Genomic DNA, 23,796 nt, shown 5'->3' with positions numbered 1-23,796 from the left:
ATTTGATTACTAGACCAGTCAAAAACACCTTTGAAGAGCAGAGGAAAAACTGTTCTTTCCAACACTTTTGACAAGCCAGTCAGGAGACCTCATGGGTTGGGTGCCGCTCACTGCCATGCTAGAGTAGGAAGATTCCGGGACCTCTGACAAGAGCCAGCGAAAGGTGCACTTCTCACCATGACAGACACCCAAGTCTCCATCTGCAGTCAGGTGGAAGCAGAATGGTGGTAGAAGTCTTGCTCTTTCCCTTTCTAAATTTAGATTAGCAGGAAAAACTATTTCTGGACCTAGCTCCTTCTGCCTTGCGACTCTAGGTTATTTGGTATGAGTGCTCACGGATTATGTTGATCCTCTGCCTCCCAGAAATGGTCACTGTTTCCTTGCTCTGCATCCTAAGAGCTTGGCCTTATCACTAGTGAACGAAAATAGTCTCTCTGGTCTCTGCCATCCAGAGGCTGCGCTTACCGGGGTACAGCTGGTGGCCAGCTGAATAGACAAGCTTTCAGAAAATCTCTTTGTACTCGCTGTGCCAGTTCTCAAAGGGGTTTGTCCCAATCCATAAAGGGCATTTGCCATCTCAACCTTTGTAGCTTTCAATGAAGGACCTGAATTTTTGAGACTATCTTTGAAAATGAACTTCCTGAATCTTGTAAATGCTACAATTTTTTTTTTCCTGGTTTAAGCCATAACCAGTGGTTACTGACCATATTGGTTTGAGTCACTATTGAGATTAAATTGACTATATAGAAAGAAAAAAATTTTCTTTTAGAGAGAGCTCTTATCCTAAACAACTGTCTTACTGAAAGACAAAGTTAACTAAATACAATGTAGTATCACAGCTAGCCTCAGGGACTTCTTTAACAAAAGAAATTATACTCTATATAAGTTCCTCCTTCTGAGAACCCAAAGAATTAAACGCAACACCTGCTATTTTATAAGCAAGTGTAAAAACTACAGTTCTGGAAGATGCAGACATATATTTTTTAAAGGCCAACATCTTACTAAGCTTGTTTTGTGTTCTGATACTTGGTTTGCTAGACATTAGGCTAAGGACTCTGAAATATGGCTGGACAGAAAGGTGGGGTGAATTCCATTTGTAGCTAGGGTCCTACTAAACTGGTGCCAGCACTCAGAGGAGTTACACCCTAGAATTACAATGGCTATTACAAGGAGAAACATGATCGTAAAGGATGCATGCACACCAATGTGCACTGCAGCACTGTTTACAGTAACCAAGACACGGAAGCGACCTGAATGTCCATCAGATCGAGGAATGGATAAAGAAGATGCGGTTCATATAGATAACAGAATATTACTCAGCCACTAAAAAACAAAATCATGCCATTTACAGCAGCACGAATGGACCGAGAGACTGTCACACTGAGTGAAGCGAGTCCGGGAAGGAGAAACACTGTATGACGTTCCTTACATGTGGAATCGAAAAAGAAATGATACAGACGAACTTGTTTGCAAAACAGAAAGACACTCACAGACTTAGAGAACGAACTTGTGGGTGCTGGGATTTAAAATATATTTGCCTTTGAAATCTTGTATTATCACTTTGGTCAAATACATAATTAAGTATTGTTTCATAACAATCTGTGATCCTATTTAGTCAAATGTCCAAACCTTTTAATACTTTTGACAAAGTTCCCAAAACCAAAGACTGAAGTCCTTTTGACCTCTTGCTAAACTTTGGGATTTTTCAGAGGGCCCCAAAACATTTCAAAGGATTTGCTCTTTCTTCTTACAAAAAGAGATATGCTATATTAATTAGGCTTATTTGGTATGTCAAATTACATGGCAAACAATGTCAAATAAGTAATGCTAAAACCTTCTTAGATTACATTTGTGTGCTGCTGCTGCTGCTAAGTCGCTTTAGTCATGTCCGACTCTATGCAACCACATAGACAGAAGCCCACCAGGCTCCCCCGTCCCTGGGATTCTCCAGGCAAGAACACTGGAGTGGGTTGCCATTGCCTTCTCCAATGCATGAAAGTGAAAAGTGAAAGTGAAGTCGCTCAGTCATGTCTGACTCTTCGAGACCCCATGCACTGCAGCCTACCAGGCTCCTCCATCCATGGGATTTTCCAGGCAAGAGTACTTGTGTAGATCTATGTTATTAACCTAAGTGCTCTTGAAATAAGAAATTCTTACAAATTAGATGTGTCCTGGTATAACATTAACAGCTTTAATTCCAGTTATTATCCTAATATGTTGAATGTTACAGAAATAACCAAACTTCCTTGTCAATTCCATTATAAGGAACTCATTGAATCTGTAATAATAGACATTTAAATCATTTGTCATTTACAATTATTGCTTTACTCTGATGCTTTACAAAATGCTTCACCTTCAAGGAGATTCATAGAAAAAACCCTGACAAATACTCTAGAATGAAGGTTTTTTATAACTTTAGGATTCTATATAACATGAAACTGGGTAAGTTTTTCTAAAACTTTAATGAAAAACTGATTTATAAAGCTGCTAACCTAGATGAAGATCAACAACAATTAATTACAGGAGATTAAATGAACTAATAAGGATGGTCATAATCTTTATGACTTCTCATGCTGGTTCTCTAACATTCTGTTTTCCAGATATAAAAAAACCTTTCCTCTTAAGCTCACTATGACTTACAGCAATTTGGTAAATTATACCTTTGTAAGAAAACTGAATCATTTATTTCTTTCTCCCTATCTGATCCTTCCAGAATTTGGAAACTCTGAATATTCTTATTTTCATAGCAGTATACTTATCTGCATAAATTCAAAAGGAATCTGATCTACTTATAACAGGATATAATTGGAAACATTGGTCATATTGCCAAGGTTTTGGCTGGGATGTCATGTTTAAGAACGTCCCTAGACTGGCTCAAATAGTGACCAAACAGATTTAAGGACCTAAGACTGACTTCGAAAAGTCAAAGTGTTAGTCACTCAGCGTGTCCAACTCTGAGACTCCATGGACTGTAACCTGCAAGGCTCCTCTGTCCATGGGATTTTCCAGGCAAGAATATTGGAGTGGGTTGCCGTGCCCTTCTCCAGGCCCTGAAATGAGACACAATTGTTTAACTGAACCGACTTATTGTCAGGACTAAGAGACTGAGTGAGGTGAAGTAAGCTACCAACTCAACTTCTGGACTGTGAGACTTTTCAGAGAAGTTTCAAAGGTGGGACTGAAGGGGTTCAGAATGAGCCTCCCTAAAATGTGCCACTTTGACATGTGGATTGTTTTGCGCTAAAAGGCAATGAAGACCCTGTGGATCAAGAGAAACTTCTGCCCCTCCCTTAACTACCAAGGAGAATTTAAATTGGGGGTCTTTCCCAGAATCTGAATTATTAGCAAGAATATATTTTATCTGAGTGACCCATCTATATGGCAGGGCAAACAACTAATTACCAAACATCTGTTCTTATTACTGTTCTATGAACTATCCTCTTCTCCTTTGAAGGCCCTGGCCCCTTTCCATTCCTTAGCTCAGACTGACATGCTTACCTCATTTTTCCCTTCTGTCTTTGAAATGCTCAGGTATGTGGGGTTCCTGTACATACCAAGTTAAATTGGATTTTCTCTTGTTAATTTGTCTCATGTCAATTTAATTATTAGACCAGCTGAAAGAATCTTTGAAGGGTAGAGGAAAATTTTTCCTCCCCAACAGTTGAATTCTTTCCATACCAAAAGAATATTAAACTGCATATTAACAAACCACTGTATTAAATCATCAGCGGAATTACAAATAGATAGAACTCTTTGGAGGGCAACTTGCCAGTATCTCTCAAAATTTAAAACACACGAGCCACCTGAGCCAGTGAATGCCAGCAGAAGATGCCACCCCAAAATAGGTCCCTTTAACATAAGGATAACTGAGCTGAAGGCAACTGAGAAAAAGAAGATACAAGAAGGGTCATCTGCCCTCTCCCACTTACCTAAAAGCGGAACATAAATTTGTGATGGTGTCTCCCCTCTTCTCTACCACAAGACAGAAGTTAACCACCAGATTAACCACTCTAGACCCTTACCAGCCCAGAGAAGAACCAGAGGAATCCACACAACAAACTCTACTGATTAGCCCTTACCATTCAGTAGTTATCTCCCCAATATCTACCTTCTCATAACCTGCTAGAAACTCAAAGCTCCTTTCCCTGTGTTATCTTTTCTCCACAAATTTATTGTTCTTTTGTTAAGATGCTATATAAGGCTAAGTTCTAACCATCCTTTTGAGTTACTCATTATTGAATATTTCTCTGTGTTTTTACGTTAATAATTTTTTTCCCTTGTTAATCTGTCTTTTGTCTAATTTATACAGGGTCCCAGCTACAGTGTTTAGGAGCATACAGAAAAAAGTTTCTCCTTCCGTACACCAACAGTTCCACTTGTACAGATTTATTCTGCAGATATATCTGCACGTTTATAAAACTACACACATACAAGAAAACTCACTGAGGTATTTTTCACAAAAAAAATACTGGAAACAATATAGAAGCTGATCAATAGAAAAGCAAAATAAAGTGTTAGTTTGGCTCAGTTGTGTCCATTTCTGCGACCCCATGGACTGTAGCCCACCAGGTTTCTCTGTCCATGGGATTTCCCAGGCAAGAATACTGGATTGGGCTGCCATTCTCTTCTCCAGGGGATCTTCCCGACCCAAGCATCGAACCTGGGTCTCCAGCATTGCAGGCAGATTCTTTACCATCTGGGATACCAGGGAAAAATAGAAAACTGGGTTTTTAAAAAATGTGGTATGTCCATACAGAACACGCTAAAAAACAGGGTCTACAGAGAGGACTACTGTATGGTCAGGCAACTCAAGATGGCTGCTCTCTTGCCCTCTATACATACCATGCTATGCTCAGCCAGCGCCTGCTTCATCTATATGCTGCCCACAGGAGTGATCTTCCTATCTAGTTGCCTAAGGCCCCAACTAGCGTCTGTTCTTATCAAAGGGGCAGTGAGGAGCACGCATCTGCCAGTTTCCCTGGTAGCTGATGAGCCAGCCTGATGTCAGTTCCCCCTATAACTGCCAAACCCCGCTCACTCCTCACGGAAACTGCCACCACATCCTGCCTGCCATCTGCCACACGTGGTGAGGTATCACTCCAGGATCTTGCTTCAGACATGTAAGGTTCCCTCTATCCAATAAACCACTGATATCTCTATTGCTGACTCCAGTCTCTTTCTTTGGCCTTGAAACTGGACAAGTATAGGCTTTGCAGGCCTGCAGAGCGGAGCCCAACAACTATCATTTGTTTTTAAAGACATAAATGTAAATATTTATGCAGGTACTGAATATCCCTAGAAGGATACACACACACACAAACGAATAGTAATATTGGCTCCAAGAGGGAAAAACTGGGTGCCTAATGGATAGGGGTGACAGACTTATATTTCACGGTGCATCTATCTTTAAGTACCTTTGGAATTTTGTGCCATGTCTATACTGAAAATAGTTCAAAAGACTGTTTAAATATATTAAAGAGAGATGAAGAATGAGATACTGTTTCTGTTTTCAAGGAACTTAAAATGTCACTGAGTAAATTCATTCATTTTATATTTACCAAGTCTTTTTTTGTGTCAGGCCTCTGGGGAATATATCCCTGCCTTCATGGAGCTTATATCCTAGACGAGATGAATGTACAATATTATGATAGCTAGAGAGAATCCCAGGGACAGGGGAGCCTGGTGGGCTGCCGTCTATGGGGTCACACAGAGTCGGACACGACTGATGCGACTTAGCAGCAGCAGAGAGAGTCTAGTTCAAGTAAAGCAATAATAAAAGGCAAGTGAAGTGGCTCAGTCATGTCCGACTCTTTGCGACCCCATGGACTGTAGCCTACAGGGCTCCTCTGTCCCTGGGATTTTCCAGGCAAGAATACTGGAGTGGGTTGCCATTTCCTTCTCCAGGGGAACTTCCCAACCCAGGGATCGAACCCGGGTCTCCCACACTGTAGGCAGACGCTTTACCGTCTGAGCCACAAGGGAAGCCCGATAAAAGGCAAGACTTCTGACAATTTTTATTTTCACTTCACTACTCAGAAATAAATGAAACAGTCTAAGTTCCCCTAAACATGTTAGCAGTAGCAAAAAGACAGAGAGAAATATAAACAGACCTAAGTACAAAGTACTAGAAGCAGGATCACGAAGAGATACATTAATGGCTGATAATGTTCCATGAAAGCAAGAGGCAGAAAAAATTTAAACATGAAACCAAGTTAACACAATATAATTCAAGCATTCTCCAATTAGGGACTCAATTACACTGCAAAGGTGTTATTTATAGTCAAGTTTCTAGGATCTCCGTAAGCATGGGAAAAGCTATACATACTTGGGTGTTAAGCTTCGTAAACTGTCCCACAAAAGGCTATTTAACACTATTAAGTTCACGTATGCAACATTTTCTACAGGATATTATGTATACCATATATAGCTATGCTTCTAGAAGGGAAAAACACTCGGAATGGATTCCAGGAATGCCTCCTAAATTACTGCAAGCCCTACAATAGAAGTGGTGACTCTTCTACTGAGGGGCTAGAAGGCAGAGAGTCTGTGAGAACAAATGGTTGGGATCAAGGTAAGGCACAGTCATTGGTCCTTTCCCCCTTCTCTTTCTTCCACACCCCCCCATCCAACTCCAGTCAAAGAACACAGCCCCCACAGATAAGAGGGGGCTATTACACATAGTTCTTTAAGAACACAGAGGAAGGGGACAGCCAGGAAACTTCTGCAGAGGTGGTGACATCTCCTGAGACCTGAGCCCAAATCCTCACATGATAGGTAGGCCCTATAGGGTCTATACCCTCTCCCTTCTACTCCTGAAAGTGTCTCCTGCCCTTCCTCCCCTTTATCACTTGGATGTTCTTCCCCAACAGGCCAGTCTTTATTTCCCAAGCCTTTGTACTAACTGTTCATTTTGTCTGAAAGGGTCTTCCCCCATACAGTCCATGGCTCTTCTTGGCCATACTTGGCCATCATGAAGATTAAGGACAGCTACACTCTCATATACCTGTAATCCATTCAGGGCCCACTCCTTATAAAATTCTGCCCTGCACTAACCATTATATATGTGCACTAAAAGCCATATTTAACAAAGTACATTGTAGCAGCATTTGTAAAACTGGAAAAAGTTAAAACTAAATATTTACCAACACAAGACTGGAAAAAAAACAAACTAGCAAATTCACACAAGAGAATGAATTAGAGCTGACAGTTTCAACATGAATAAATCTCAAGAACAGTAATATGCACAAAAACTAGGTTATAAAAAGATTCCCACAATATGACACTACTCATAATTTTTAAATGAATCTATATTTTGATAGGTAATACATGATTCAAAATTATAAGAATTTCCTCCCACCCCTGTCCTCAGTTATACAGCTTCTCTCCCAGGGACAACCAAAACGACCAGTCTCCTATGTATCTTTCCAGATATATTTTATGTTACATAAGGCAGTTAAGTGTGCAGAACAATACTTTAATATGGTTCATGGATATCTACATATAAACTAAAAGTTTAAAAATATGTGTGGAAGGACTTCCCTGGTGGTCTGGTGGTTAAAACTCGGAGCTGCCCCTGCACAGGGCATGGTTTCAATCCTGGGAAACCATGACGTGCACCAAGATGGGAACGATTCCACATGACGCGCACCACAACCAAAAAAACAAATGTGTGGAAGATAAAGATCAAATTCAGAATAATAATTACTTAAAGGCAAAGAAGAAAAGGAACAAATTCAGAAAGGGCACTGCAAGTGTACCTATATTGTTTCATTTCAGGTTTATTATGCTTTCTCTAGATTTTTCTCATACATGAAATAATTTTTTTCCTTCATAAAATAGATGAAGAGGATCACATTTGAGAAAATAATTAGTTTGGTGTCAGAGAAAGTTTGAAACCACAGGATACTAAAATAAGGGCATAAATTCAATAATTTAAAATGAGTTTAAAGCTCAGGAGAAAGCTGAAGATTTGGGATTTATGTAAAGAGATATGAGATACCTGCAATTCTAAGAATAAATGTTTAGATATACGTACACTGTAAAGTTTAATAGAACAAAAATTCCTTAAGGACTGGGCCCAAAACTTTGCTATATTAAGTTTCCCTGAAACATCACCTACTGCTCATAATGAAATTTCAATTTACCTATATCCTTACTATTTTTCTTAGGTTTCAGAAAAAAAAATCCTGGTATAGATGAGTCTATTTATGTAAGTAACTTAACAATAGGCAGTTACTCCACACATACACACAGACACAATTTTAGTAAATTAGAATCAAAAGGAGATGGTGCTCTGGTTAGCTCTAGGTAAACTACAAAACCTTTTTTAGATTAAACTTACTAATAATTAAAAACGTTTCAACAACGGACTTTCTTTCTAGTTGAAAAAAGTCCTGGGTGAGGGTGGAAGGGAGGCTCAAGAGGAAGGGGATGTAAGCACACTTAGGGCTGATTCATGTTGCACAGCAGCCCACACACCACTGCAAAGCAATTATCCTCCAATTTAAACTACATTAAAAAAAATCCTTCAACGTTGTTAACTTTTAAAGAAATCCTGGATATAAACATATTTTATCGTTCACTTCTCTAACAAAAACATTATCCTGACAAAAGTCTTAAGTGAAGATCGTGACTACCCGCAGCCATTCTACTGCTCTTCTAAAGTGCAGCTGGAGTATTCAGCAACCTGTCTCTCTTTCAGTCTCTCACTTTTAGTTATAAAAACAAACTTCAATTATGTGAGGTGTTCCCCCTCATGTAACTGACTTCTTTTCTGGTTTTCCCCATTCCTTGGCTCAATTTGCAAATAGGTATTAAACGCCTGTTTTAGGATAAGCAATGTATTATATACCATCCCTCTGGTCCCTAAAAAGATGAAAAGAACTACTTGGCCTTAAGAAAATTTTTGTAAATCTTACATAGTGCAGAGACCTTAGAATTTAAAATCCTAGGTTTGAAATGAAAAGCACTGTACCAGTAACTTAAGATGACTTACACTTCAGTAAACTTACAGGTCTTCAAAAGCTTCACAGAGTACAGGCAATGGGTGCACATTAAAAGCATATCATTTTAGTACGGTTCAGAAGCTGAGGATTATTTAGTGAAAAGTAGACACCTACTTGTTTGGAGACAAATAAACCCTAAGTTAAAGCATATGTGCGTACATAGGCCCCATAAGATATTTCTTTAGCACAGGTAAAAGAATATCAACAACAAATAGGGAACTTAGTTTAAAAAATATTAAGGAGGGTTTGAAAATAACTATAATCTAGCATTAGAATTACAGGGACATCTTCTGACAGTTGTGGTGAAATCATTTATAGACTTCAGAATAAGGACTCTTAAAAACTTACTACTCACTTGATTACTCTTCCCTGAGATAAACTGTATGGAAGTGCAATAAGAGGGAAACTGGCTTTGACACATTATGGTAATGAAGTTGATACAGTATTTTTTTAAGGTGTTAAAAAATATGGGGTCACTGATATAAACAGAGATATTTTCCTGGGGCTTCAAAGCAGGGAATCAACACCTCAGCAATTTAAAGAAAAACAGCCACTACCAACTCCTGGAGATTAATTCAAAACACAAGTTTCATGTTCCTCCCTTCTCTCACTAGAGCCAATCAGTGAAAATGACAAACAGTTAAGTTTTTTTTTCCACAAATTAGAAGAAAGCATGGGACTTCCTTGGTGGTCCAGTGGTTAAGACTCTGGGCTTCCAATGCAGGGGACACAGGTTTGATCCCTGATCAGGGAACTGAGATTCCATATGCCATGTGGCACAGCCAAACAATGTTTAAAAGAAAGCATGTTTCAGGGACGGAATCCTATGTTCCAAGTTCTAAGGACGGAGGTTCGTGACATTGTACATATGGAAAAGGCAAAATGCACTCATTTTGCACTACCGCACAATTGCACTCATCTCACATGCTAGCATGGAGAAGGCAATGGCACCCAAAAAGTACTCCAGTACTCTTGCCTGGAAAATCCAATGGACAGAGGAGCCTGGTGGCTGCAGTCCATGGGGTCGCAAAGAGTCAGACACGACTGAGCAACTTTTCTTTCACTGTTCACTTTCATGCATTAGAAAAGGAAATGGCAACTCACTTCAGTGTTCTTGCCTGGAGAATCCCAGGAACAGTGGAGCCTGGTGGGCTGCTGTCTATGGGGTCGCACAGAGTCGGACACAACTGAAGCGACTTAGCAGCAGCAGCAGCAGCAGCAGCAGCACATGCTAGCAAAGTAACGCTCAAAATTCTCCAAGCCAGGCTTCAACCGTATGTGAACCAAGAACTTACAGATTTTCAAGATGGATTTAGAAAAGGCAGAGGAACCAGAGATCAAATTGCCAACATCCACTGGATCACAGAAAAAGCAAGAGAGTTCCAAAAAAACTTGGCCATTTATTGACTATGGCCAAGCCTCTGACTGTGTGGGCCACAAAAAAATGTGGGAAATTCTTCAACAGATGGGAATATTAGATCACCTTACCTGCCTCCTGAGAAATCTGTATACAGGTCAAGAAGAAACAGAACCAGGCATGGAACAACGGACTGGTTCCAAACTGGGAAAGGAGTACATCAAGGCTGTATAGTGTCACCCTGCTTATTTAACTTATCTGCAGAGTACATTATGTGAAATGCCAGACTGGATGAAGCACAAGCTGGAATCAAGATTGCCGGGGGAAATATCAATAAACCCAGATATGCAGACAACACTATCCTTATGGCAGAAAGTGAAGAACTAAAGAGCCTCTTGATGAAAATGAAAGAGGAGAATGACAAAGCTGGCTTAAAACTCAACATTCATAAAACGAAGATCATGGCATCCAGTTCCATCACTTCTTGGCAATTAGATGCAGAAACAATGGAACCAGTGAGAGACTTTATTTTGGGGGGCTCCAAAATCACTGCAGATGGTGACTGCAGCCATGAAATTAAAAGACACTTGCTTTTTGGAAGAAAAGCTATGACCAACCTAGACAGCATATCAAAAAGCAGAGACGAAATTCATGCTTTTCAACTGTGGTGTTGGAGAAGACTTGTGAGAGTCCCTTGGATAGCAAGGAGATCATACCAGTCCATCCTAAAGGAAATCAGTCCTGAATGTTCATTGGAAGGACTGATGCTGAAGCTGAAGCTCCAATACTTTGGCCACCTGATAGGAAGAACGGACTCACTGGAAAAGACCCTAATGCTGGGAAAGACTGAAGACAGGAGGAGAAGGGGATGACAGAGGATGAGATGGTTGGATGGCATCACCAACTCAACAGACATGAGTTTGAGTAAGCTCCCGGTGTGCTGCAGTCCGTGGGGTCGAAAAGAGTTGGACACAACTGAGCTACTGAACTGAAGTTCCAGGGTCTCTCCTGGAGAGACTAGACCGTTTATACATCTACAGAATGATGATGATGATAATGACGGCAGTTAATAAATACTGAACACATATTAACATACATTAAATATAACGTCAGGCATTTGGGTTAAGTGCTTTACATGATTACCTTAAAATTTTCCAAACAACAGAACAAGAAAGATACTATCATTAACCCATTTTCTAGCTAAGAAACTGGGGCTTTTAAAGGTTAAGTAACTTGCTCAGGGTCACCAATGTAGAAAGTGAAGCCTGGGCTTCCATCTCCGTAGCTCCAGCTGGAACAGTGACATAGTAACTATAATGCTGTCACATCATAGTTGATTCAGTAGCTCCCTACTGCTTATCAGGTCAAAAAATCCTCATAAAGGACTTCTCTGGTGGTCCAGTGACTAAGACTCTGCACTCCCAAAGCTGGGGGCCAGGGACCTAGATCCCACATGCAGCTGCTAAGAGTTCACATGCCACAGTGGAGACCAAAGACTCCCTCATGATGCAACTAAGACCCAGCGCAGCCAAATAAGTACTTTTTTTTTTAAAGCTTACAAAATTATTTTTTAAAATCCTTATAGAATAAGACATGAATTTTTCTACTGGAAAGACTTCTACTGAACATATACTAGATGCCAACACCATACCAAGTGCTTCAAAGACAGAGGTTCTGAGTGAGGCTGCTAAATAAGTGATCTTTGGATCAGTCATTGTGATTTTAAAACGAGCTCTATTTGGAAACATTAAACAGTATCACAGTTGGAATTTTGTTCTATTAATTGTGTTATCAGAAATGGAAAGTTGGAATAAGAAGACCACACATCTAAGCATTTATATTCTAAATACTTCTGGATTACTATTTTTAATAAAAATTTCCAACCTGGCTTACCACAGATTTTAAACATTTTCTACCAAACAAAGAAATGCAATGAAAACACAGAACATATCTACACACACACAGGAGTCAAAGGATCTTTCATTTCCATATTCAACTTGCAGAACAATACAGGTTGTGCTGGGAAAACCATGGTCATGAGGGGCCTGAGCTTTCCTCCTTTCCAGCTTAGAGAGACATCTGGTTGCCAGCTGTGTAAGCTCCTAAAAGTCAATGTTTGCCAAGTAGCTGGCAGAAGGTGGGGAAGAGCTGACCACCTGCAATCCATTTTGACAATGACTTTGACCACCACTTTGGAGAACTGGATACAATACAGAAATTCCAAAGAGTTGGCTAAATTTCAAGGTAGGAAGTTGGCCATTTTGGCTGAACTTACTTTAACTCACATCAAAGGCCTATGATGTGGAAGAAGAGGAGAAAACACTAAAATATAAAAAGTTACTAAAGCTTACAAGAAAAATTTACAAGGCTATGTCCTAAACCTCTCCCACATAGTGCCCATCCTATTTTTAGCCATGATTACTTTAAAAGGGGTAAGTATATACAATTACAACTAAAGGGGGAACCAACAGACAAGTACAACTAATGGCGGAAAACTGTATCTCCATATAACATACGAGTCACTCACAGTTTTCATGAAGTACATGCGTCATCCAGTTTTCACTTTGGGGTCAATATAAAATGTGTAACAGCGTATACACACACATAACGTATGTCACTATTACATGTATATTTAACCAATGCGGCAATTTCACTTACCTCCTGTGCTTTTGTAATGCCTGCCATACAGCATGTGTGTGTGTGTGCGCCTGTGTGTGTGTGTGTATATATATATATATATATAAAACTATATATATATCATACTTAGTTGTTTATTACAGGTATGGATATAAACAAACTTGGGAAGATGCAACAGTTTGGGAAAGGTCCTTGCTTTATAAAAAAAAAAAAAATCAATACAATTTCCCCACAGATTCATGATGTAAAATTCTATAATCAAGGCTTGTAGATTTGTAATTATGGTATGTCAGCTACATTTAAACAAGAGTGTTAAAAGATTGTTAAAGTTAAACTAACACAATTGCAGTGTGAATTGTCCTAGTCTCATTCTAATCTACTGGTGTCACTTTCATTTAATCAGAGAAAAACTATGGGCCAATGTCAGAGCTATTTCCAGTGCCCTAACATTCTTTGTTCACATTGGATTTTAAGCCATTATCAACCTAAAATGGTTATAAAAAGATATGTCTCAGAAAGCATTTTTAATCAATTAGTTCACTCACCAATGGGCATTTTAAGCAAGCGTTATTGAAAAATAAGTGGACATAAAGTTATTAAATAACCTTTTATGTTAAATGAATGAAAACATTATGGTCTTGCAGAACAATTTCTTGAATTTACCATAAACACAGCTTTTTAAAAAAACACCCTTATTTATAAACAGAAATCATACTTGGAAACTTATGGTAGACATATGTCATTTAGCTGAAATAACATATCAGCATTTAAAACATAAATGCTATTTTTTCTTCTGCTTTAGTGAAAAATGGGGAAAAGAGTATCTTTAATAAATGGTAATGAGAAAACTGGACAGCTATATGCAGAAGAATCATATTGGACTACTTTCTCATACCACACACAAAAATAAGACTTAAAAGTAGTATCTGAAATCATAAAACTTCTAGAACATAAAATAGGCACTATACTTTTTCACATCAGTCTTAACAATATCTTTTTGGATCTGTCTCCTCAGGCAAGGGAAATAAAAACAAGAATAAACAAATGGGACTAATCAAACTAAATATCTTTTGCACAACAAAGCAAACTACCAACAAAAGGGAAAAGTCACCTACTGAACTATAGAAGCTATCTAAAAACATGTTTCTGACAAAGAAAGGATTAATAACCAAACTATACAAAAAAACACACATAACTCAAGATAAAAATTAAAAAAAAAAAACAAACCTGACTTAAAAAAAGAAAAATGGGTAGAAGACCTGCATAGACATTTTTCCAAAGAAGATACACAGATGGCCAACAGGGACATGAAAAGATGCCCAACACCACTCATCATCACGGAAATGCAAGTTAAACCACAATAGATATCTCTCACACCTGTCAGAATGGCTATTATCAAAAAGAAAACAATGGATGTGGAGAAAAGGAACCCTTGTGTACTGCTGATGGAAATGTAAATTGGTGCAACCAGTATGGGAAACAGTGTGGGATTCCTCAAAAAATTAAAAATAAAACCACCATATGATCTAGTGATTCCACTCGAGTATTTTTTTTACTTTACAATACTGTATTGGTTCTGCCATACATTGACATGAATCCACCACAGGTGTACATGAGTTCCTAATTCTGAACCCCCCTCCCACCTCCCACCCCATATCATCTCTCTGGGTCACCCCAGTGCACCAGCCCCAAGCATCCTGTATCCTGTATCGAACATAGATTGGCGATTCGTTCCTTACATGATAGTATACATGTTTCAATGTCATTCTCCTAAATCATCCCACCCTCTCCCTCTCCCACAGAGTCCAAAAGACTGTTCTATACATCTGTGTCTCTTTTGCTGTCTCGCATACAGGGTTATCGTTACCATCCTTCTAAATTCCATATATATGTGTTAGTATACTGTATTGGTGTTTTTCTTTCTGGCTTACTTCACTCTGTATAATCAGCTCCAGTTTCATGCACCTCATCAGAACTGATTCAAATGTATTCTTTTTAATGGCTGAGTAATACTCCATTGTGTATATGTACCACAGCTTTCTCATCCATTCATCTGCTGATGGACATCCAGGTTGCTTCCATGTCCTGGCTATTATAAACAGTGCTGCAATGAACATTGGGGTACACATGTCTCTTTCAATTCTGGTTTCCTCGGTGTGTATGCCCAGCAGTGGGATTGCTGGGTCATAAGGCAGTTCTGTTTGCAGTTTTTTAAGGAATCTCCACACTGCTCTCCATAGTGGCTGCACTAGTCTGCATTCCCACCAACAGTGTAAGAGGGTTCCCTTTTCTCCACACCCTCTCCAACATTTATTGCTTGTAGACTTCTGGATCGCAGCCATTCTGACCGATGTGAAATGGTACCTCATTGTGGTCTTGATTTGCATTTCTCTGATAATGAGCGATGTTGAGCATCTTTTCATGTGTTTGTTAGCCATCCATATGTCTTCTTTGTCTATTTAGTTCTTTGGCCCATTTTTTGATTGGGTCATTTATTTTTCTGGAATTGAGCTGCATAAGTTGCTTGTACATTTTTGAGATTAGCTGTTTGTCAGTTGCTTCATTTGCTATTATTTTCTCCCATTCCGAAGGCTGTCTTTTCACCTTGCTTATAGTTTCCTTTGTTGTGCAGAAGCTTTTAATTTTAATTAGATCCCATTTGTTTATTTTTGCTTTTATTTCCAGTATTCTGGAAGGTGGATCATAGAGGATCCTGCTGTGATTTATGTCGGAGAGTGTTTTGCCTATGTTCTCCTCTAGGAGTTTTATAGTTTCTGGTCTTACGTTTAGATCTTTAATCCATTTTGAGTTTATTTTTGTGAATGGTGTTAGAAAGTGTTCTAGTTTCATTCTTTTACAAGTGGTTGACCAGTTTTCCCAGCACCACTTGTTGAAGAGATCGTCTTTTCTCCATTGTATATTCTTGCCTCCTTTGTCGAAGATAAGGTGTCCATAGATGTGTGGATTTATCTCTGGGCTTTCTGTTTTGTTCCATTGATCTATATTTCTGTCTTTGTGCCAGTACCATACTGTCTTGATGACTGTGGTTTTGTAGTAGAGCCTGAAGTCAGGCAGGTTGATTCCTCCAGTTCCATTCTTCTTTCTCAAGATTGCTTTGGCTATTCGAGGTTTTTTGTATTTCCATACAAACTGTGAAATTATCTGTTCTAGCTCTGTGAAAAATACCACTGGTAGCTTGATAGGGATTGCACTGAATACATAGATTCTTTGGGTAGTATACTCATTTTCATAATATTGATTCTTCCGCTCCATGAACATGGTATATTTCTCCATCTTTAGTGTCCTCTTTGATTTCCTTCATCAGATAAATACTCTTGAGTATTTATCAAAAAAAAATACTAATATAAAAGATGCATACATTCCTATGTTCTTTGCAGCATTTGCAAAGTGCCCATGAATTTGTTGTTGCTGGTGCTGTTGTTGTCCAGTCACTAAGCTGTGGCCAACTCTTTGTGACACCATGGACTGAAGCATGCCAGCTTCCTCTCTCCTCCACCATCTCCTAGAGTTTGCTCAAACTCATTTCCACTAAGTCCATGAACAGAGGAATGGATAAAGAAAATGTGATTGATAAATACAATACACACATACAATGGAATATTAGCCATAAAGAAGAATGAAATCTTGCCATTTGTGACAACATGGATAGACTTAGTATTTTGCCAAGTGAAATAAGTCAGAAAAAAAACAAATACTGTATGATTTCACTTATATGTGGGATCTAAAAAACAAAACAAATGAACAAATATAACTTAAGAGAAACAGAATCAAACACAGAATAAACAGGTGGTTGCCCAAGTGGAGGCATATAGGGGGAGGGAAATTAGTGAGGGAGATTAAGAGGTATAAGCTTCAGTTATAAAATATTAATAAGGAGTCATGGCTACCAAGGGGGAAAGGGGAGGTGGGAAGAATCGGGAGACTGGGATTGACATTTGTGCACTATTGATACTACGCATAAAATAGAGAACTAACCAGAACACACCATACAGCACAGGGAACTCTACTCAGTGCTCTGCGGTGACCTAAATGGGAAGGAAATCCAAGAGAGGGGGTACATGTGGAGCTGATTCACTTTGCAGTACAGCAGAAACTAAACAACATGGTGAAGCAACTATATTCTAACAAAAATTAATTTTAAAAAACTATCTCAATTAAACCAAAAGAAAAAAAATGCCCTATCTTCTTCATCAGAGAAAACTATTTTCTAAATCACCAATAATTTAATACAGAAAAAAGGGTACTATGGCAAACCTTCATGTTTACAGGATGCATTTAAATTTTAATTTAAGTAAAGTACAACATTTAATTCACAGTTGTACTATCATCAAATAGTCTCTAAATAATCGCAGCACACAAAAAACAGTGTTATGTTCGCTAGATATGTAAGTACTAATACAAATCATCCTGGTTTGCTTGAGACACTCCCAACTTCAGCACTGTAGGTTCCACCATCCTGGAAACCCTTCAGTCCCAAGTAAACCCTACAACTGATGCCAGTGAGACACTAGGGGGAAGGGAAGGGGAAGAAAAGATGTCCAGTTCTGCACTGGAAAAGAAGAAATTTGGAGTCATATTTGATAATCCTTGCTAGGACTGCCAGATTAGCTGTGACCCAGTCACAGTTAAGTAGGTCTAGCAATCTGGAGCATGGATTCAAATCTTTAAAAAGAGCCTGCCAGAGCCAAACCTACCAACCAATACCCAATAACAATGAATCACATGTGAACACTGGCTACTTCCTGGAGTAACTTAGTACAATTACTCACTCTGAGTACACATATATCTCTATAGTTCGCAGCCAGAATTATCCCTGAGAAAACAATCATGTTGCAGGCAAAGAGGTATTTGACGAGTCCTAGGAGTGAGAAACTCAGCACCAAGTCAGAATCAATGCTGTCTAACTAACAACCCTTTCCTAGTAACTGGACCCTCTTGTTTCTAGGAATCTAACCTCTTCCTTTGACATCTATTTCTGGGAATCAGATCCTTTGCCTTTGTTACAATGTGAGGTTAACAAAGTTTCTCTACAACTAGAGCACTGTTGAGGCTTCTCTCCTTAACAGTCTGAAGTCACTGTTTTGCCAACATGCTGAAAAGTGCATCTTTCCACTCACTGTTTGATCTCTCTGTTGCCAAATACCACCATCTATTTATTGCCTGTTTCCATACTCCAGTTAACATTCCATCTGCCTGCCCAGATTTCTTTCTAAATTAAAGCCCACTACAGGGAATTCCTAGATCACCTGAAGAATTTTAGCAGATCTGATTAGACACTAAACTCTAAGAATTCACCCTCCCTAGTACTGCTGCTGCTGCTGCAAAGTCGCTTCAGTCGTGTTCGACTCTATGCAACCCCGTAGACGGCAGCCCACCAGGCTCCCTCGTCCCTGGGATTCTCCAGGCAAGAATACTGGAGTGGGTTGCCATTTCCTTCTCCAATGCATGAAAGTGAAAAGTGAAAGTGAAGTCGCTCAGTTGTGTCCAACTCTTAGGGACCCCATGGACCGCAGCCTACCAGGCTCCAATGTCCATGTGATTTTCCAGTACAGCCTACCCAAACTGAACTCTAGGACTAATACCTAGAATATATTTCTAAGTGGCTTTCAATTCCTGGAAAGAAAACTGAAGGAATTCAGGGCTTGATTAACTTATAAATCTCTTTTTCCAAATAAAAGTTGTTACCTGTGGAGATAAATGAAGTTATGGGAAATGAACATCTTGACCAGAAAAAAGGTGCTGAGACCAGAAATTGAATTTTACATGACTGCTTTCTAAAACCAAGAACATGTCTGAATCATGAAACCAACTGAGAAGTCTCTGAAACTAAATTTGCAGAGGATAAAAAATGCATATAATGCATTTTAAAAATGTATCTTTTTATAATAAAAGATGTTCAACTTATATAGAGAAGAATATAATGAAGATAAATGACCATTCATCTCCAACAATTACTAACGTATTGCCACATATGCCTCATCTATTCTCTTTGCTGAAGTAAAACATAGAATTCTAAAAAACAACATACTAAGGCAGATGTTGAAAGGAGTCAAAGTAAAACAATTTTCAGGAAAAAGTAACAGAAGAGAGAATAGCGAACAATATTTACACTTTGAGAGTTATCTACCAAGGCAAAATATGGTTAATAAAAAGCTAAAATACAAATTTTAGGGAGTTTTTAACCATATCTCATTTCAGTACATACAGACAAGCTCTAACCAAAATGCCAACAGAACAGCCATGAAAAAATATACAGTAGGCATTTGATTAATTTATAATTTGAGATATTACAGAAAATTATGAGGGATTTCATTAAAATGATAAATGTATCTAAGTGTAAAGAATCAGAATTAAACTTTGATAATGCTCTATTAGGAGAAGGCAATGGCGACCCACTCCAGTACTCTTGCCTGGAAAATCCCATGGGCGGAGGAGCCTGGTGGGCTGCATTCCATGGGGTCGCTGAGGGTGTGACATGACTGAGCGACTTCCGTTTCACTTTTCACTTTCATGCATTGGAGAAGGAAATGGCAACCCACTCCAGTGTTCTTGCCTGGAGAATCCCAGGGACGGGGGAGCCGGGTGGGCTGCCGTCTATGGGGTCGCACAGGGTTGGACACAACCGAAGCGACTCTGCAGCAACAATGCTCTATTACTGAAATAAAATGAAAACAAAACTTTATTTCCGAGCAGTAACCTATACGTACTCAGGAATTTTTGAAAGCCTAGAAACTTAATTATGCAAATAAGTGTTTGTTGTTGTTGTACCCGGTCACGTCCTCTCTTTCCAACTCCAGGACTGTAGCCCTGCCAGCCTCCTCTGTCCAAGGAATTTTCCAGACAAAAATACCGGAGTGGGTTGCCATCTTCTACTCCAGGGAATTTTTCCTACCGAGGGTTCTAACTCACATCTCTTGCGTCTCCTGCATTGGCAAGCAGATTCTTTACCATTGCACCACCTGGGATGTCCCAAATCAGTGTGCCCCCCAAAAATAACACACGTTGGCGAGGATGGGGAGAAAAGGGAATCCTTGTACACTGTTGGTAGGCATGGAAATTGGTGCAGCCACTATGGTAAACAGCATCAAGGTTCCTCAAAAAACTAAAGATAGAACCACCATATGCTCCAGCAATTCCACTCCTGGGTATTTATCTGAAAAAAATGAAAACACCAAATCTGAAAAGATACATGCACCCCACTGTTCACAGCAGCATTATTTACAAAAGCAAAGCTATGGAAGCAACCTGAGTATCCATCAACTGATGAATGGATACAGAAAATGTCACACACAGACACCAGAGACTACTACTCAGCCATTAAAAAGAATGGAATTCTGCCGTTTGCAACAATATACATGGACCTGGAGGGCATTATGGTCAGTGAAGTAAGTCAGACAGAGAAAGACAAATACTGTTATGTTTTCATAAAATGTGGAACCTAAAAAATAAAACACACTAATGAATATGGGAAATCAGGAACTGACTCACAGAGCAAACTAGTGGCTACCCGTTGGGTAAGGGAATGGATCAGCACAGGGGATGCAGTCAATATAACAACTTTAAATGGAGAATAAATAATAAAATTCTGAATCTCTGTTATATACCTGAAATTAATACTGTAAACCAACTATACCTCAATAAAAAAGAAGTCATTTCTCATGACTTTCCATCTAAAGCACTCTTCTTCATAGCCTTTTGGATATATTTGGCAAATCATTTTGCCAAATAGATTTATAAAAATGACATAACCAAAGTAAGCATAACAAAAGTGAACAACAGAACTCTGGGGTGAGTAACAGTGCAAATTATGTTTTCAATTACACATCTCAAGTCTCACACATTAAAAAAATACCCTTGGGGTGGAGCACTGCAATTTAAAACAAAAGACTGTAGGTTAGAAACCTTAGTTCTTTCCCTGCTCGGCCACTAACCAGCAATGACCCCGAACAAGTTTACTTTTTCTATTTCAACTTCAAAGCTCAGTTTCTCATGTGTAAAACAGGAATAAAAATCATAGTATTAGTTAGCATGTACTAGTAGTTTCTACATCCTGTTAAACAGAACAGCAGGTGCTGCGACAGCTGCATGAGGCTGGTACTCCATTTTACAAAGGGGGAAACTGAGGCAGATGTAATGTCTTCAACAGTACATAACATGGCAGAATCAAGATTGGAACCCAAGCAGTCTCACTTCAGAAAAGCTGTCCACTTCACTACTACTCATCCTGTCTCCTTACTGCCTTAACAATGACAGTTTCTAGGAGAGCACAGTGTAAGGCTCTACTGATAAGCCTCAGAGGCAACAGCTTCCCAAGTGGATCCATTCTCCCCTTTGCCTTGTCATTCCTCTGGTGAAAAATATCAACACAGGGAGCAAAGGTGTGCAAAAAGGAAGAAGCCAGAGAGCTAGGATTAGACAGATTTGCTGCCAAATTAACCTGCTTCTTCAGACGGCTGTTCATCTTTTCTCTTGGAAGTTTGATCTTTTGGGGTCTGAACAATAAAGTTCTCACAAGCACTCCAGTGTCTAACCACGGTTGGAGTAACGGCGAATTACCAGCCTGGCCTACCCAGGATGGTTCCCTGGCACCCTACAGGCTCTGGGGCGAGCCGCGGGGACGCTGGCCGGGGAGAGCGAGGCCTCGCAAGTGGGTCGAGAGCGCTGGAACCTCGCGGCCCAGTGTGGGACTGTCCCGCCTGCCATGTTGGATGACAGGGCGCCCGCCAGCTCCCATTTCGGATGAAGGCGGCCTCGGGACGCCCTCCTAAACTTCTGAACGGGCTCGCGCCTCCGCCTGAGTGCAGGGAGAGGCCTGGAAGCGCCCCCTCCGGCCAGGTTCTCCGGGGAGACCCGGAGCACGACCGCAGTGGGCCGGGCCGCCGCCCCTCCGTCTCCTCGGCCGCGGGCGCGGGAGGGGTGCGACCCAGGGACCCTCGCCGCTCCCCCGCCGGGCTCTCGAGGGAACGGGGGCGGGGAGCGGAGGGGCCAGGCCGGCGGACTCGGGCACCCGCGCGCCCCCTCCGTCCCCGCCCCGGGCCCACCGGCCGCGGCGCCCCAGGTGAGGCCTGGAGTACGGGCCCGCCTCGGGCCTGCGCCCCGCCGGGCCCCTCGGGCCGCCGCGAGGTGCGGGAGAGGAGGCAGCAGCCGCGGCGCCGCTTCCGGCTCCTTACCGCTTCACCACGCCGGTCTTGATCTTGATCTGCCTCACGCGAGGATCGGCCATGGTCCCTCGAGCGCCGCGGAAAGGAGGGGCTGAGAACCGGGGTAACCGTGGAGGCAGACGGCGCGCAGGAGGCGGGCCTGTCGGCGTAGCCCGCGCGGCCCGGCGCGCGTGCGCACAGCCCGCCGCGGCCCCGGCTCCGCTCACCGCCTACCGCCCCGCCCTGCCTCCACACACCCGCGGACCGGGGGCCGGGGGCGTCGCGGGGCGGACGCCGGTCACCGCTTACCGCCCTGCCCGGCCTCCACCCAGTTCCCTGGTCGCGGAACCTGCCCTCGTCTAGCTCAAATCGCTCCTCTTTTAGTTCTTGAAGAAGCCTCCTTTTAGTGTGGCTACAAATTAACACTTTCCCCCGTCTCCGCAATCTGGGCTTTGGGGAAACTTCAGTGTCTCCCCGGATAGGCTGCTTTGGCCATGGGATTGCTTTGCGAGATTATCTGTTTAACGGACGGAGTGACCCAAAAATTGAAGATATTTTCAGTGTCATTATCTTATGTAAATAGGGCAGAATAATGCAGGTTTAAAGAAATAAAATACCATCACTCACGTAGTTAAGAGAATCCTTACCCTCTAGTCCAGACCTCTGCATTTATGTGGATAAATGCACCTAATAAATAGTCATCACCTCAAGTGTATCTTAAACATTCCACTTAGAAAATTTGTGTGACACAAAAAGCTTTGGCTTCGTGATCAAATCAACCCGCAGGCATTCGGGGTTTTTACCCTTTAACGGTTAGATGACACTGGACACGTAGGCCACTTAACCTCATTGCTGAGCCTTTTTCCTTGTATGCAAAATAGAAAAACTAATGTCCGCTTACAGAGTAGGGGCTTCCCTTGTGGCTCAGATGGTAAAGAATCCTCCTGCAATTCGGGAGACCTGGGTTCAATCCCTGGGCTGGAAAGATCCCCTGGAGAAGGGAAAGGCTACCCACTCCAGTATTCTGGCCTGGAGAATTCCATAGACTGTATAGTCCATGGGGTCGCAAAGAGTCTGACACAACTGAGCGACTTTCACTTACAGAGTAGATATGAAGCTTGACACATAATAGATACTCAACAGTTTTTTACTATTGCTTTATATTTCCAAAATACCTGTCTATTGCACAAAATGAGGCAGGCCTCCAGTGAGCTCCATCCGCCCTCTTCCTGATGGGGTCCCAGGGAACGCAGGGCAGTGATCCTTTCTTTTCTAGCTTCCTGGTATCTTTCTTCAAAAACCTCACTGTGGTTACCCTTCCCTACACTTGCTTCCCTCCTGGCTTCTGTGACTAGCTATGGACAGGTCAAGACCCTGACAGTTCAAGAACTTCAGTATAAATCCAACATCAAAGCGCACCTCCTGGGGACTTCCCTGGTGGTCCAGTGGTTAAAACTGTGCTCCCAAAGCAGGGGGCACAGGTTCGATCCCTGGTTGGGGAACTAGATCCCACGTGCTGCAATGAAAGCTCTCACACAGGGCAAGTAAGACCTGGCACAGCTAAATAAATAAATAAACATTAAAACAAACAAACAAACAAAAAAAACACCTCCTGGAGAAAGTCTAGCAAGACTGA

General features: G+C 41.0%; 1 protein-coding gene and 1 long non-coding RNA gene across 2 annotated transcripts in view; both read right to left on the bottom strand.

Annotated features, from left to right (window-relative positions):
* TBCA (tubulin folding cofactor A) overlaps nt 1-22,399 on the bottom strand; it is an 83,094-nt gene extending 60,695 nt beyond the window's left edge. The window contains exon 1 of the mRNA XM_040225915.1: nt 22,191-22,399. Coding sequence (XP_040081849.1) covers nt 22,191-22,243 — 53 coding nt within the window. The 5' untranslated portion in view covers nt 22,244-22,399. The remainder of the gene's footprint in view (nt 1-22,190) is intronic.
* Nucleotides 133-19,532, bottom strand: LOC120852586. The gene is made up of 3 exons (XR_005718591.1): nt 19,520-19,532; nt 13,885-13,887; nt 133-673 (listed from the first exon to the last, which is right to left on the bottom strand). It is a non-coding gene; the product is annotated as an uncharacterized LOC120852586 (long non-coding RNA).
* Nucleotides 22,400-23,796: the final 1,397 nt, after the last annotated feature.

This window comes from Oryx dammah, unplaced genomic scaffold, assembly GCF_014754425.2.
Source record: "Oryx dammah isolate SB20612 unplaced genomic scaffold, SCBI_Odam_1.1 HiC_scaffold_26, whole genome shotgun sequence".
In the NCBI taxonomy this organism is placed as follows: Eukaryota; Metazoa; Chordata; class Mammalia; order Artiodactyla; family Bovidae; genus Oryx; species Oryx dammah.
This window is presented reverse-complemented; position numbering and strand designations above follow the sequence as displayed.